We start from the raw sequence: 17,666 nt of genomic DNA, 5'->3' as shown, positions 1-17,666 counted from the left end.
GTACTAATAGTGTGAGTTCATATCTCTAGCCAAAGCCACAACAGTTAATAGGTTTCTTTTTGAACACAAATAAGTTCACTTAGGGAGAGAATATATAAACAGTTTCTATCAAGCATGGAACTTTACTCCAGAAAAAAATTGCTTTCTTCCTTGAAGCCATGAGAGGTTTCATGAGATTTTCCAATCCCATGCCCTAGCCTAGCAAGCTAAGAAACACACAAATCCTTAGAACAAATAAAACAAGAGGCATCAAGTTACATAATTCTTTAATAAAACACTTAAATAAAAGTTGAGAATACTAGGGACAATTTCATAACAACTTGGTCAGTTAACTATAGCTTTTGACTCAACAACTTTTATTTCATATTTTCTCTGTTTTCCACATTGTGCCAGCAAAATGATTTTTTTTTCAAGATCACTGGAATTGGAGACAATTTCTGCTGCAGCATGTGAAAAAGAAGGAAATAAATCCTGATCTTTACTTTCTGAATGATGGGGCAACATTTTAAACACTTCCTGTTTAGGCCCTGCATGCCCAAATTGTTTCTCTGGCATTTTGGCTGACATAGGTGAATGAAACAGTCCAAGGAACCCAAGCCCGAAGTTTTCTAACACCAACCAAACATTACAGCCAGGTGAAGGTCTGGGTATTGAAAAAAAAAATAAATCTATTGAATCTTTTCACTGAAAGTTTTAAAACAAAATCCAACAAAAGGTTTCAAATTTAATTTTGTTTGGTTTTTTTCTCACTTCACTCTGCTATGGAATGTAACAAGTTTAGTAGAGTTATGGGGATGTTCCTTCCCTTACTATTTTCACATCTATTGTTTCACTTACTCAACGAACTCCCTTCCAGCTGGAAAACTTAGGGAGCAACAAAGCATCATGACTGTGGTGCCCTTAAGAGTCATGGAGGAAAAAAATTAAGGATATAAAAAGAACTGTTTGCCCCTTATTTTTAAATGAAAATTCATTTCATGTCAAGCCCCATGATGGAATTGCAGCAGCATTCTAATATTTATTTTTAATTAGCTTTCTATTTTTTCACCTACTGTAGTCTCTGCTCTGTCAGAGCTGGTGTGCATGAGTTTTTCTTGGACAGCACTTGCAAGAACATGGACATAGTGGCTGAAGACATCTGAGGATCGGGACAGATTTTACATTTTAAAAGTGAAGTGGTAGAAGCTAGGACAGCGTTATCTACCAGAGCGGGTGCCATTCACCTGTGGAACTGACAGATTTCTAGTATGTTGGGGTAATTCCCTGATTAATTTCCTAACAATTGCTTTGTCTGCATTTCTCCCATATTTGTGTCACTTCTTTCTTCTGTCACCTGTATGTCCTTCCCCTTTTTGCTGCCTTTTCTTTGTCTTTCTTCACCATCTCTTTGGTTTCAGATGGGTATTCTTCACTCTTTATCAGTGCACTTCCTTCAATACAAGGAACTTCAGTGGTGCCAGCATTAGTTATCTGTATTTAAAACACCTACAGAAAAAAAATATTTAATAGAGTTTCTCCGTTTGTGCTGATTGTAAAATGCAAAATATTCCTCCCGAGCAACACAGCCTAAGGTCTCAGTATTACCGCTTTTTCATATCCATCTCAATTCGTTGCTGCAGGAATTCTACCTAAAAATTTATTAATCCCTTGCTTGTGTCTTCTTATTTCTCTCCAAAAAAGGAAATAACCTATTTCAAGAGACCAAAGATTCCTCACCGCCCAGGAGTCATGACAAATTCAGCCCTGGGGAGGAGCAGTGGCTCCACGTTAGCCAAAGTATACACTGAAATGCTGTTCTGGTGCTTATGGTTTCCAAAGAAGTGTCATGTGGCAAAGATGTCACTTGGTACTTGATAGTTTAATCAAACCCTCAGGGGCAGCAGACATTCATTATCTTGTAGTCCAAAAACATTGTTCCCTTCCCATAGTGACATCATTTCAGTATGACAAATGCATCTCCTTTCACTTTTCTGACTGGAAAGCTAACACCAAATAATTCATCAACAGCATCGTTTTTTCCTTTAACAGCATTTTTGCTCGGGTGGAAAACATTGCACAAACAAAGAATATTGCCATGAGCGTGGTGGCAAAAGTCAGGCCTCTGAAATAGATTGAAGCCTTTCCCATCCTGCCATCTTTCCCTTAGTGGTTGTTAAGCAGCAGGTTATTCTCAGTTCCTACTTATCTCTTGGAAACTAACCTTGGCATTGGGATCCTTTTACCCGTTTACAGATGTTTACCTCTCTGTGAGGTGACTTTTCAGATGCCGAGTGCTTGACGATCTCCTTGGGTTTCCGTTTAAAAGTGCTCTGCTGAGGCGTAAACTTACTCCAATTTGCAGGGAGACTTTAATTCAAATGGGCATAACCATTTTGATTATAGTCAGAAGGCCAGGCTGGTGCTGAGGTTTTGCGCTCACCTTTAACAAACGCTTTTGTTTACTGCCTGCCCAGATGATAATTTTGTCTGGCTACACCCAAGAGACATCAGCATTTCTAAAGCATCTCTAGCAATCCAGGAAAAAAAGCCGGACTCTAGCAGTCACCCTCTTCTGGCAGAAGCATTAAAATCGGGTATTTGATTAAGCTTCAGGTTTGTGACTTGGAGAAGGCACTCGGGGAGGTTTCGGCACGGAGCAGGCAGGCGCGTTCGTCCTCAGGCCCGTGGCCTGCACGTGCTGCTGCCGGCAGAGCTCCTGCGCAGGGCTGCGCTGGCACCAGAAAGCCAAAGCGGCCCTCAGGGCCCTGCCAGCCCCCCCCAGGGCTCCCCTCACCCTGCCCAGGGCCCAGGACCCCGTTTCATTATCCCCTGGGGCCATCAGCCGCTGCCCCAGCGGCGCTGCAGCAGTGCCGGTCTCCAGTTGCCCACAGCCATGCCCCATGTCCCCAGGAAGGTGCCTGATGTCCCCAGCTGTGGCTGCCCCATTGCCCCCCCCCGGCTGCCTGCTCCTGGCTGGGGCGGTGGGACGGACCCCGGCTGCCAGGCCTGGCAGCAGTAAGCAGTACCACCATCAGCAGTCTCCAAAAAGGAGGCTCTTGCCAGCAGCCCGTCAGGCAACAAAAGCATCCTGGCACCATTTTAGCTGAGGAAAACAGAAAGAGCTCTTGGAGCTGCTGTAAAGCGGCAACAGCTACCAGCATGGCTTTCATTTATTTCTGTGAATGTCCTTACATGCAGCAATTGCTATGCAAGTGGTACGTTTCATTGCAGACAGCTCAGTTTTTAGCTGGAAATTCCAGCTTTTAGCTGGAAATTTGTTGCATGGTAAGGGTGATTTCAGAGTGGCTGGTGAACTACCGTTTGCTGGAAATGGCCATTCCGATGGTCATGGTCCAGCACGCCTGGGCCAGCACCCCTGCAGGAGATCAGCAGGTGTCATCCTAGTAGAGACCCTGCAATAAAGGGTCAATTAGGGAATAACACCCCTTGCAATGACTGTCCCCTTGACACGCAGTGAGGCTGTGAGAGACCATCTGGCTCCCAAGAGCAACACAAAGGTGTTACACACACTTCTCTGGAAAGCTGGGCCCTTAACAAGAACACAGGCATTTAAGGCAGGTGCAAGAGTGGGCTTAGATGATATTTACAGGTGGCTGTGCATAGAGCCAGCAGGCAAGTAAGACACAGCACCCACTCCCAAGGAGTACTGCAGCTTCTGGCAGGGGTGTGTGGACTCCACACGGTTCCTCAGTGGGATGCTTGGCAAGAAGAAATGAAGTGTGAGACAGAGGAAGCAGGAGACACAACAGAGAGAGACACTCTTAGTCATAAAGCTAGCAAGGGGTGAATGAAAGCAGGGTGTAAATGACGGATTTTTATCTTGACTTACAAACACAGGGATTTCCCCCTTTCATGTGGAAGTGAGAGCTTGGCCATGCATGGTCAGATATTGGCATAGAGTTTCACATCCCCCAGATTCACCCCCCCGATATGAGCAGGTTTTGTACCACAGACCTGTGTTACCCTCTGGCACGTTGGCTTTTCTCCACATGGCTGGCAGATAATGTAATACCATGGGTGCCCCTAACTTTCACATCATTTTAGGCCCCCGCCTTTGCCTTTCTGAGTGACTGCAGAGAGTCACGGAGAGAAGAAAGGGCAAATACCATGAATCAGTCTTCTCCAGCAATTCTGCTTTGCACATCAGCTCAGAAGGGTTGGAAAAGGATTTCCTCCTGCATGGTGCCATCTTCTCCTCATCTGTATCTGAAGGTTTGTCTCAAGTTGCAATCCTACGATCTCATGACCTACAGTTTTACCTTCACTTGTGCCTTATTGTTCAATACTGCAAACACGATCTTGTTCACTTGACCTGCATGCATGACATCATTTAGCTCTACTGGACTTCTAACTCAAGCCTGTGCCATCTGTGGCATAAACAGCCTACTTCCGTGTGCTACTTAATGGCACACTAATACTCCTCTGTCTAGGAAGCCACTACACTGACTCACACTGGGTTTATTTACTACGTACATTGCAGACAGATGTTTCGGCACTCAAGGCCGACTGGAAGGTGTGCAGCCATGTTAGAGAAGTGTTAAGCCACAGCTGCAAGTTTACGAGTTGGGCTCTGCACCCTGCTAACTACAGTCACAGCTCAGAGCACAAGCAGAGGGAGCTCATATCTGCTGGTGAGTGACCACATAGCTATAGGTATAGGTAAGGAAGTGAATAACAGTATGAAAAGCCACATACAAAAATTTGCCAGAATGAAGACGCTCGATATGTTTTACTTTGTTGAAGAGTATAAAGTTCAAAGATGGCAACTTTAACTTTATGAACTCCAGCAATGAGGATGCAAACATGTATCACCATAATAGTGTTAATCATAGCTGGATCAAAGGTCCTGTTTAAAATGAACAGGATACGGTAATAAAGACTATCTGTGGAAAGTGAAACATCACGAAGAAGCAATCAAACGGGTTATCAAAATAATTGATTTTTGGATGATCCGCATCAGTGGGGGAGAAAAGTGGTTTTGACAGTAGCACTGTAGGTCAAAACAGTCTGAAGTTTATTCTCTGTTTTATGAGACTGAGTCAAATGATGTGCAACAAGCCTCAGATATGGAGAAAAATCCAGTGTCAGAGGATACCAGGACAAAGTACCCTCTGAGCCCTCAGAGTCTTCCTGGCTACTGCCATGCACAGTCCGCAGCATCACTGGTGGTTCATCTTCCTCCACCCTTCTTCCACCTCATGCTTCCCAGCATTTGGTGCTGTTGTTACTGATTATGGCATGTTTAATGTTCAAGTGACCTATGTTACTCCTTCACGGCTGGTAGCCACCTCCTCCCCATCCTCAGCTAAGATGTAATACTTGACAACAGATGAAAAGCATGTATGTATCATCCGGACTATGAGATTTACTTATACCTCTCCAGAGATGTTTTACTTCACCCTGAAGTCGAACAGGAGCATGCATTTAGATACAGACTTACCTCATTCTGTCTTAGGGAAAAGAACAGAGGGATAGGGTAACAGAAGACTAATGTGTGCACCATCTCACCTGTGCTTGGCACTGCAGTAAGATTTAACTAGTCCTAAATTTTCAGGTCCCTCATCACCTGGAAGAGGAAGTGCAGTCTGCCTTCCTTCCATGTCCTGACTCTGCCTTGTAGCTTCAAGCTGATGCTTTTAAATCATAAAGTCCTTTTCTCCTAATTTTCTTCCCCAGGGTCTCCTTCCCCTTGCAGGCTTACCTGTAATGCACATCAGGAAGTGGTGGTAAGCCCACAAGTCTCAATACTTGAATTACTAGCCAGGCATCAGCGAGTATCTGCCTACACACAACTACACGTCTGCAGGAAGGAAGGGGTAAAACCATCTCTCACTGAAATCACAACCTGCCCAGCTGTAGCTCACAGTGTGGTATAAGTAAAAAGGCAAAAGGTACATATAACTTGCCAAAAAAAGTCTCTGTCTTACCACTTAGTTGAACATAGCAACTAAGGGAGCCCATACACGGTAAAAATCAGTTTAATGTAGGAAGTCTCTTATGTGATGAGGGAGCTATAATATAGCGTACTGTCTTTATATTTTCCTACGTACTTGAAGCATATGCATCTGGAATGGCTCCACATTTTCAGTGTATGAAATCTAATTTTATGTTAGCCAGTCAACAGAAGTCAAATTAACTCAGTGTCCTGCATCAACAACATACTTTGATAATCAAATTACATATTTAACACTAGCCCATAGAATATGAGCTCTGACAGGTCCTGATCCAGCCTCCTCTCTCAGCTCGCAGTGAAGTCTACAATCTCATTCAGTCTTGGATTAGACTTGAAGAACTGCACATAGCAAAATGGTGCATGCAGAAAGAGGGTAGGAGAGCTGCAGTCTGCACACTGGACTCTGTTGTTAGAGTAGCTGAGGACCTTCCAGGCACAATGTTGAAATGCCCTGAAGGTGTTATAAAGTGATACCATATTAAGTAAGGGCACTAAATGGGTTTTATCCATTTTGACAGTCTCAGTTCTCCACAGCTAAAGGGAGGGAAACAAAGTATCATAAGCATGGAACAGATCTCTAGGCACCATCCAGTCTATTTGCCCACCTTATTACTTCTTCTAGTTTTTAACACAGGCTTGGAAATTTACATTGTTTCTTTCTTCTTTATTGTATTTGAAGATTTACATCCCTCCTCAATTTGGTCATTTGTCATAGGTATATTTTGGGTTCCTATCCCCTTAAAAGCAAAATAAAACAACAAATCACATATCCTAAGCATTGTTCAATCCCTCCTGGGGACAAGCAGTCTCGCAGAGCAAGCAATTGCACAGGGAGGACTATGGGATATGCAGACTCCATCTGCCCCTGAAGTGTGTGTGCAGCACCGGGCCAGCAGCGTGCTGAGCTGCGGCTCCGTTCCATGGAGACACTTTCCACGTTTATTGTTCTTGATTAGAAAAACATTCCAAATTTCAGAATTGACATTTAAGACTGAATAAAGTTCCAGTTTGGTTTTATCAGGGCAAACTTTAAAATAGATTGTCTATTAGCCTTTGTTACTATATTTCTTTTATGAGTGTGAGTGGGAAGAGCATTAAGGAAGGCCATAAATCAGATGCATACTTCTGGTGAGTGCAGGAAATCCTTTAACCTTTATGTTTCATAGAAACAGGAATAAATGCGGATTTATTCATATTGTCTACATTTTCTGAAACATCATCCGAGGAGGCATTTCCAGAAGCAAAATGATCAGAAGAAAACAAAGACTGCCAAAAAATCCCCCCAAAACACAGCAATGTCTAAAAGCACCAATTAAAAGCCATTGCCTCTTACTCATATAAGACAGAAGGGGCAAAAAAACCCCTACTTTTTCTTTTCTTTTTTTTGGTTGGGGTGGAGGATAAGGAAACACCATGGTACTAAGACTTGAGACAATTCTCTTAACACCGATAGCGTGCAAGCATGTCCATTGGAAAGTAATCTGCCCTTAGTGACTAACTCCCAGCAGAAAACTTGGCTACTTGCCAAAATGTAAATATCCCTTCATGTATGCAGAAAATCATTTTCAGCAAACCCAGAGCTGGTCTAGCAGGATGGGAGATTCTGAGCAGCACACCATCCATATATTCTTATTGGAATGGGTTAAAAGGCTCTCACAGCAGCGTGTTATGGATGACACCAGCGAGAATTTAAGCATGCAGCATAATGGTAAAGCAATTAATAAGAGCAGTTGCTAACAGTTGCACAACAGAGGAGTGTTTTAAAATTCCTGTGCTCTTTAACAATAATGTGGAGAGACGCTGTGAAAGCGAAGAGAAAAAAAATAAAAAAGCCTGGCATGGAAGGGACATTCCTTCAGTTCCTCTCAAAAGTTTGAAAAACCTCTGGATAGGAAAATACTATTGAGCAGCCAATTCTTTCCACATTTGGCTAAGCCCAATGCCCAAAATACACAGAACACTACTTCACTTTGAAAGGATTGCAATACTCCTATCTGAGTCATCTGAAAGCAAATAAAATGAGACCTAAACAAATAAACCTAATTGTGCATGGAAACAAATCCAGCTCTCCAGCTTGGCCATGGCTTTGTTTTTGTTAGTTTAAAGCCTGCATATGCAGTTTTAGTGGCATCAGGAGTTATACAAATATTGACAACAAATTGCCAAATGTTGTTTTTTTCCCCTCAGTGCACAGTGTGAAGAAGCTGGGGGAATGCTTCTAGGAACCTTCCCTGGTGCACTGAACCAAATCACAGCTTGATGGGATCTGCTCCAGCCTCTTCTCTGAAGGGTAGACACTAATGAGATTGAGCTTGTTGATTGTTATCGTCAAAGACTTTTATTTTTCACTCTGTGAACTCTGCTGAACACAAACTTAGGCTTTCGAAACGTAGCCCAAATGTTTGCACCATAGCCAGGGCATTGTCACATGCTCTGTCCTCCACCCCATGATTTGTTGCTAGTTTGTGTCATTCTTAACCTGCTTCTGGTGCTTCAGCCAGGAGAGAAACAAATAATGATGACAAGTGAGAAAACCAAGCTGCTTTCTGACATCCTTCCTTTAAAATGCTATTGCCACTTGCTGGTTGTGGAGAAGGGGCAGTCGCCTTGAAATACAAATCACTCATGAAATCCTGCTGTCATCTGTCAAAGGTATATTTTGATCTAGTTGGTCTGAATCCTTAGCAGCTTGCAAGGAGAAATGAGAATATGTCAAATCTTGATCTGTCGCAAGCCAAAGTTAGCAAAAATATATTTACATTTGACTTTTAAATGAAGCCCAGACTTTCCTCTCACACAGAGCCAATGAAACAACACATTTTCTTCTTCTTTGCCTCAAATTCACAAGACACCTACAACTTTTATTATTCTAGCTGGCTGGATAACAAGGTTTCCATTTTGCAAAAACATAATCTTTTAATCCCAGGTTAAAAAAAAAAGGAAAAGAGAAAGAAAAGGAAGAATTTTAGAATTGAATGAAGACCCCGAGAGTTTTCACACAAAGAAACCACAGAAATCAGACTCATGCACCCTCCACAAAAGCCCAACAGTTAAAACACTTATCTACAGTACTGGAGAGATTAATTCATATTCCTATTTTTTCTAATTCATCCTGAGAACTTAGAAGTTGGTCATGTACATCTTGGAGATCACCCAATGACCAGGTTATTGAACACCCTGCAGTGGACTCTCCCCTATCAGAAATTGCATGCTACACATAAGAAACTCCCCTAAGAATTTAATCACAAGTACTGAATTTCCAGGAAAAGTTTTAGGTTTTAGTTTTGACATCTCCAGCAAAAAATTCTTGACTGTTTGTACATCTCTTAGTTTCATTATTATAACGTCCATTCTTCAGTTATTGTAGCATTATATGCTCAGTACATTCAGGAAGACCTCAATGTATTCAGTAAGACATATGCAGAAGCATCTACACAGGCTTTCTGTGTTGCATTTCTTACCATGGTGCAAGTGCCCTTAAGCACTTGCACAGTAAAGGGTGAATCATTAAATCGGTGGAAGGAAGGCATAGTGGAAAGGCATGAGAACTTGGGGGTTTGTGAGAAAGCGGAGGAAAAAAGATCCTCTCTATTTCACTAACTCTGGACCTTCGTAAAAAAACCAACACAATGCTTGGGACTGTTCGTGCTGTGAGCAAACACTGAAATATGACAAGGCATCAAGGCATGTTGCGTTACATGATATTCAGGCAGCTGCTGTGATGGCAGTTTCAATCCACCAACTGGTTCAACGAAACAAATCTGAAATGTAAAAGCTAGATTTCCACCAAAATATTTCATTAATATTACATGCATGTAAGTCAGGGAACTCAGACTACTAATCCCCGCAGCTACCCTGAGTCAGCCCTGGAGGACAAAGCAACAACGCAGCTGCACAGATAGGGTCTCAGAAGGTATTCTAGGTTTCAGTTTGCTGATCGGAGCGTGCAAAATTTCTCTAACAATGTTTTCTTAGTGTATTTTCTTTGAAATTTGTTGAAGGGGGAAAATACCCGTTGCTTTTCTGTGGAATGCAAGTATGAAATGACTGCACACCAATATACGAAGATAGCCAGATATAGCCAAATTTGTATGAACACCTACTAGTGGAAAGTCCCACCCTGTGCAACAGACCTCAGCAACATGCTTTATGTCAGAGCAGGAGAAGAGAGCTGAATCTTCTTCCGTCCTTGATTGCAAATCGGGCACCAATGAGCTTCCATAGCATATGCCACCCTTGAAACCTGGCCCGCACTAAAAACAGTCCCATCCCTCTCTGAAGCCCCAGCAGCCAGTCTGTCAGCCCAGGGGGTGCGTTGCCATAAGCCCTCACAAGAAGTGCGGACCCGTTGCGCACAGCACCAGAGCTTTGCTTGCCTCATCTCAGCTGAAATGCCCCGCAGGTCCCACTACATGGAGGAGGGAGAATGACCTACCACCAAAAGTCAACCGCAAGGCAGGAGAATGACATACTTCCTAGCAAATTAAGAGAGCAAGCAGGAGCGCAGGTTTTGTCTGATTTAGCAAAGCACCTTCTCTCATGGAGAGATCCATTCAAGCCACTTTCAGATTTCCAGAGATTAAAGCAAGAGGGAATGAGGAGGAATAGAAAGGAAAGCAACATCTTAAGCTGTCTGTTAAACAGGCCAATATATATCTGGATAAGAGATTACTGGACATAAAGGGCACCTCACCAGCCTACTCTCTCCTCCCCACCTCTTCTGTCTCTCTTGTTCTCACCCACTCTTTCTCAGGCTGGGCACCTTCTTCAGCACTGAGGCAAGTCAATTAAAACCAAATAAAAACTATAAATATCACACATAGGAAGGAGACTGCCCTCCCAACGCTGACAGCTGCTGCTGCCAACCTGAACTGCACAGGGGCACCGAATGTCATCCCTCCTGACCCTCCCTCCTACTGGCTCCCTCACCCGACAGCTCCCAAGATGCGGAGGTGTGAGTCTCCCACCGCAGCATACAAACTCCCCCTGAGCACAACAAGGCAAACTGTCATTTTCCTCCCTGGCTGCCGTTGTGGATGTTCATGTCGGTGTCTGCTCGCATTTGCACAGTACTGGACACTGCGGAGTGTACAAACTGTTCCATATGGCACATGAAATGAAATGTCCCGTGCAGAGAGCGCCATGCTAGCAATACAGTACGAAGCTGAATTTAGCAGTCGTGTTACCGCGTAGAGCCCCTGGTCTGTATTCGACTTGGCATGTCTGAATTATTAGAGGATAAATGAGAAAAATCATACTTCTCAGTTGATGAAAACGCAGGAAGAGTGGCTACTAGCAAGTCTGTGCACTTTATCTCCAGGTTTCTACCTGTCACTCTTCTGCTTGGTAGTTGCCACAAGTTTAACTGTTTCTTACAATCTTCATTGTTCCGCTTAAATAGCTTTTACTTCTTCTTCTTAACTTTCTAGGCCACCTACTTGTTTAATATCTGATCTTCTCATGCTAATTATTTGACTGCTATTTCCGAGACAGTTTGTCAAGTTATTTACCTTGCTGAAGTGACATAAGTTCTTCCCTCCCCATCCACCCCCTGTCTGTCTGGTTTCCCCCCTCTAGTCTGGCTGAAGTGACAAACTCTCTCCCCTAGCCAAACATTTGTTTTTACAAGGTATTTTTATACCATCACCTCTTCCCTGCATCTCCCCCGCCTACCCACCACAAACATATGCTGTGGTGGGAGGACATTCTGGTTTCACATCATTTGCAATGTTAAGGTGACAAATTTCCCCTCCTTCAAGTCTTTTTTTTTTTTTTTTTTTTTTTCCCCCCCAAGATCTGGTTTGTAAAATGCAGATGGAAAAGGGCTAGTTTCTCTTTGCCTTTTTTACCCACTGCATGGAGATGTCTTTCTTTGCTTAGTGGAAGAGAAAGCAAAAACCGCTTGATTTATGTTATTTGAAACCTATTTATGCTGTAAAAACATTCAAAAATATACAGAAAGAATATTGTCTGTGTTGATAGATTCCTTTTATTATCCCAAGGAAGACAGGAATAGTGAAGATTTCCAAGAAAGTAGGCAAATGTAACCACCCTACTGACTTCATTAGTCTATCACAGTCTGTTTTCCCCTGTATTAAAATGCACATGCAGTCACATTTGCACAGTAAAAACAACCTCAAGTGCTCTAAGCATCAGGCTTGGACCCATGAAAAACATGACTGTGGCCTTCATCATACCCAATTAGGGGTAACATGTACTCAGCAGTGATACTGGTGTGGTGGAGAAATGCCTAAGCCAGCTTTAAATTAGGCAGGAACAATCTAGTTAAAACAGCACAGAGCCCAAATTGGGCTCAGCCACTCTAAATATTTATCCTACCCTGAGCTAGAGGTTGCAGGGCCATACGTACTACCACAACTGGAGAACTTCCAGTACCTACATTCACCACTGCAAAGCTAGATCTGATGTGCTAAACATCCTGGTCATTTTAGCAGCATACATGCATGGAATGGGCCAAATTAAGACTGTTTATAAAGAGACTGAGTTTACATGGCAGGATAGCTGAAAAATGCTTTTTATACGGAGACTGTATCTGTTCAGCACACACCATTAGACTTTTTGAAGCAGGAAAAAGTCTTATTCCCTGTCCCAGGACCACAATTAATATTGTTCCAGCATGTCAGCTGCATTTTAATTCCCGTTTTACGCAAAACTTTTAGTGCAACACAAGACAACCAAAAAAAGTATGCATCAATAATGCATCTTTGTTAATTTAATCTTGTGATTTTGTCTCATATAAGAAGGGCAAAGAAAGATAAATTTGAAAAACAAAACAGGGTGGGTCAACTCATCACCAGCAGCAGGGGAACAAAAAGGGAAAGTACTAAACAGTGAAATTTATTTATACTGTGTGGCAACAGGCTCCAGAGAACAAATTATTAGCAGAAGGAGCCACTCACAGCACATGCAAGGCTTCCCTAAAATCAAACAGATATGGGTGTCACTGTGGGCAGTCATGGAGCAGAGAGAATGAAGAAAGAGGAAAAAAACCCTCTCCACAGACTGAAAACATTTTGTAGTTAAGGGACTCGGAGCAGAACGTGGGTAGTGCCCTTTGTTTCACTTTGGTTCTAGCAAGGTCATTTGGGGAGAATGTCCGCAGAAAACCACCAGGAGTGAGCTGAGCAAAGGAGAAGGGAACAATGCAAGTTTCTCAGTAAAAAAAGTACACAAGTTGGAAGGACATGAGCTGTTTGTGCATTCCAAGAATTTTTGGAGATTGCCCCCTTTTGCATGTTGTGGAAAAGAGAGTAGAGGATGACTAGACCGTCGCAGAGGAGCCATCCACCACAATTATCTGGGGATACATTGGAGAAGAAGAGCCATCCCCCGATCATTTCTGGAGCTATCAGTCTCCAGGGCTCTGCTGGAAACTGTTCAGGGCAGTACAGTTCTGCTGGCTCCTAACTCATCGCCTAACCCCTGGCACATACACAGAACCAGGTGATATTTATTTGGCAGCACATTCTTTACTAGAAAAACAATATGAAATCCCTGCATTAACACCCTGCTGTTGGCTAAAGATACGGTCCTCTTCTGTACACCACTGAAGACTAACAAGTGACCTCTGAATATCAAAATAAGCACCCGAAGAGGTATCTGTTGGTCCACGAGGAAAATACACATGCACATGAAGAGACTACTTCTCTCCCTTCAGGGTCACTGGACATTTCCCTGTATTAGTCATTAGCTGAACATTCACTCAGCAGGCAGACATGGCACAACCTACCCTGAACCTATTTTCACTAGTGATAATCTACTCAGTATTTCACTTTTTCCATTCTCCTCCCCTCAGAAGCAGTAGAAGAAAGACGTATCTTTGTGGATGTATCTTTGTGACTTGCCTTTTGTCTTCCATCCAGGTCTTGGATTTTTTTTGCTCCTAAAAATAGTGCAAATGTATCTTCACACTAAAGTGACTGCAGCTCACGTGTACCCACCTGAGCTAGCCGTGCAGTGGCCCACTCAGGTCCCGTCACCAGTGTAGCTGCATTGGCACAAGCTCAGCACCAAATGCAGAAACCATCTATGCAGCTAAGGAAACACTCGGCCAAGCAGCCATAGCACTACCAAACTCAGTGTAGGCTATGTGGATGGCAGTATCCAAAACAGGCAGTATAAAGCTGGCTCAAATATGTCTGGTATTAGCCTACCTTTGTTAACACTATCAAAACGTTCAGATTTTGGGTGACAGATGCTGCATCAGCACAAAAGCATTCCCACAGCAGTAAACACTCTTGGCTGGACCACTGCCTTTTCTTGAGCTCTGATTTGCTTCAAGTAAATACAGTCATTTACTGCATGTTTCACCTTGTTGTGGAACATCTGCTGTCTATGAGGAGCCAAATAGCAGACAGACTCTCAGTCCTCCTGAGATACCTCTGGCTAACAGCACGCATAGCTTTCCTCAGAGGCCAGCATGTCACTGAGCAGTTGGCTTCCTATAAACCACTGCATGCTGTAGGTGTTTCCAGCTGCCTCACGCTGCATTTGTGTCACAGCCTGTGTTCCCGAGGAGCCTGTGCAGTGTAAGCCATGCTTTATACCTACCCCAGGAGCAGTGCATTTCTTATAAAGCAGTTCTTTCCATCCACAAAGCAGAAAATCAAGAGAAAAATCACTAGCTCTTGAGGGAAGGTCAGGAGTAGAGTGTGAAAGTAGCAGGGTTGAGAGCTAGTAACACTGCTCAGCTTATTAGGAGAACATCTCTTCAGGAACAGGGAAGGATATGAAGAAAATAAATAGGAGAAAGACCATGAGGACAGGGGTAAAGTCAGAGGGTACTGGATGGTCAAGACACACACAATGAACAAAATGCAAATGCTGGCTGAAAATGCACTGAGGAATTTAAATTTCATTCAAAACTTAGTAAGCCAATGAAAACATTCAAAGGCAAAGGTAGATATGGCAGGAGCCAAAGGAATTTTTGCTGTAGGACTGTCAGTAGACTGAATGAAAAGTAAACAAAGCAGGACTGCAGCAGGCTGTAGGAATTTGGCTGCAATAAGCCCCGTCTGAGTCAGGCTGCTCACCATGGAGGAGGCAGTGTTAGAGATAAGGTCTGAGGGCATCACAAGGCTGCAGAAGAGGGAGCAGCTGGGGCAACCTTTGAGTGACATGAGGAAAAGGTAACGCAAATTGCTCCTCCAAAATATGGAATAGGTTAAGGTAACGCCTAGATTCTGTATAATGTACTTTAAGAGTCTGGCTCACCTCCTAATCAGTTTAAACGTTTGTAGAGTCTGGTTACTCTCACTGTCTGCAAAGGAGCTACTCTCAGTTTACACCAGCTTAAACCTTGTTCCCCTCTGTACTCAGTATTAACCATCTTAGTTTTAACCACGTAATGGTTTCAAGCAAGAGCGCAAAGTCATGCTAATCCAGCCAGGAATTCCTCTGTGCTCCCTACCACCCAGAGAAGTTGGGATATCACAAACAGGTAATGACAGATGGTGGTACATAGACCCCTGTGCTAAACTAGTTAAAGCCCAGCAGCTGAGGCCCTCCCTATGTATCTGAGAAGGTAGGCTGACATCTATTCCCCTGTTCTGGTTTTTGAAAGTTTGAGGAGAAAGAGGTGGGTTTTGTTGTTTGGTTTGGTGTTTTTTTTGTTTGGTGGGTTTTTTTGGTTTTTTTTTAAATCTTTAGCCAAGCTGTTTTCTTTTATACTAACATGTTGTATTTGCCTGGCCTATCCAGTTTAATATAGATACAGGTTTCTTCACCCCTCCACCCAACTATCTCAGCAAGCTTGCCCCACTCTAAAATAAAACAGCATATGCATATCATTACCTTTTATTCAAGGCTGAAGAGTGGAACCTGCTTCCACAAGGGCAAGATACACCCAACTAACCAAACCATGATATCTCATCTATGGGACAAGCAGAAGCCCCCCCCCATCACTGGGGTCTGCACCTGCAGAAGCTCCTACCTCACACAAGGTCAACTTCACTGGAGTTGTTTGCCTCAGTGTAAGGCAGAAAATCAGTCTTGCACCTGCACCACATTGCCTGCAAGAACACCATCAGCTCCAGGACTCACACTACCAAGCTGAGCTCCAAGGAGTGGGGACAAAGCAGAACACATTTAGGGAGCTAATGTGTAGAAGAACATGCAGAAGTTTGATTGTGACTAAAGGGAAACTGAGGAGTCTACATTCCTATGTGTTCAAGAAAAAGCTTTTACTGCTTGTAACAGGGAGCATTCAGGGACTGACTTATTTTGAGAGTCAAACTCTCTTTGGATAAGTACATCACATGAAGTGTGAACAGGAAGCCTGAAGTGTGGGCAGAAAGCAACTGTGGCCAGCAACTATGGTCACTCATGTAGTCTGTACAAGTCTGGTGCATCAATAAATGTATAAAAGCGACAACAGCTTTTGGAGGAGAGAGTGAAGATGACAGGCAGGTAAGGCGATCTTGTCATTGGTACACTCTACAGGCACATGGAAGGCTACCAGGGACTAAAACTTGGATTCTTTGCATCCCCATGAGTGTTGTAAACATCTAACTATTGGCTAGTTTTGGGGAGGGAACATTCATTCCCATATCTTTGCACAACAAAACCTTCAAAAGATTTGTTTCCATCCCTGTGTAAAGAAAGGAACATAATTTTAAATCTCAGAATTTCAAGGAAGAGAACAATTGTTTACGACACATGTTTGTAAAGAAAATAGTCCAGTTGCGTCAAAGTACGTAATTTACCCTTCCAGTACAAAGGTAAAGAGCATTCAAACTAGACTGTTGAACTAAGAGCCAACGAGGGCTACATTTTAACCTTGCATTCAGAAAAATCTTGACAGTAACTACAAGGAGGCTCACTTTCCCCATCTACTGGTCAATGGGAAGACTGGATTTACACGACAAAAGCATTACCACCGAGGCCCCGATTCAGTCGAATTGTCAAGTTCTCATTTCTAACTTCAAACAGATCTGTAAATGCCATTGACAGTAGCATTTCTGTAAGCACATAAGTGCTTTGCCGAAGTGGAGCCTGAGGCTGATTGTTTAGTATTTCAGGAATAGAGTTATGACTTCTTTATGACCAAAGAGAAAAACGCATTATTTTAAAGAAAATACTAGCATAGCCTGTTCAGTAACACTGGCTTGTCAACCATGAAAAATTAAATAAACATGCCTTCTTTTCTTCTGAAGTGGGCTAAGGTCATTTAATACTCTAAATAGCAGCCTGCAGAACCCTTGTCACAAAGCAGCCATATACATTGCAGCTCAGCAAGGTCATCACCAGGTTACCATGGCTTCTTAGGGATTTGTTTTTATATAAGTATTTGTTTACTAAATAGCAAGTCAGATTCCCTAAAGGCCTGTTGAACTCTTACTTTCCATCACTGCATGCAGTGCATCCATCCTTCCCTTCAGGGAACAGGCTGGAGTCTAGAGTGAAAATGTGAAGTTTGGGTTGACTTGAAGAGACCTTTTACCCTACCCCAGGTAGGAAGACTTGTTGGATTTCTTGCTTTGAGCACAAGCTTCACTCTCATCCACGTTCTTTGAGGGCAGCACCTGTGCTCGTACTTTAACATCCCTCTGCTCCACAACCTCCCATGCTGGTTGCAAGTCTGATCAGATGTGCCTGAAGAAAAGCTACGGCCAACAGAAAGGCCACCAAAAAGCCTGGCAGCAAGCTGCCCACCAGGTAAGCCAATATACCTGCAAGCCGATTCACCACAAAA

At 43.2% G+C, this 17,666-nt stretch overlaps 1 protein-coding gene across 1 annotated transcript in view; it reads right to left on the bottom strand.

Moving 5' to 3' along the window:
- Nucleotides 1–311: 311 nt before the first annotated feature.
- SMIM20 (small integral membrane protein 20) overlaps nt 312–17,666 on the bottom strand; it is a 35,457-nt gene continuing 18,102 nt past the window's right edge. The window contains exon 3 of the mRNA XM_075024079.1: nt 312–1,485. Coding sequence (XP_074880180.1) covers nt 1,463–1,485 — 23 coding nt within the window. The 3' untranslated portion in view covers nt 312–1,462. The remainder of the gene's footprint in view (nt 1,486–17,666) is intronic.

This window comes from Buteo buteo, chromosome 1, assembly GCF_964188355.1.
Source record: "Buteo buteo chromosome 1, bButBut1.hap1.1, whole genome shotgun sequence".
Lineage (NCBI taxonomy): Eukaryota > Metazoa > Chordata > Aves > Accipitriformes > Accipitridae > Buteo > Buteo buteo.
The sequence above is the reverse complement of the archived record's forward strand: the minus strand, read 5'-3'. Positions and strand labels throughout refer to the sequence as shown.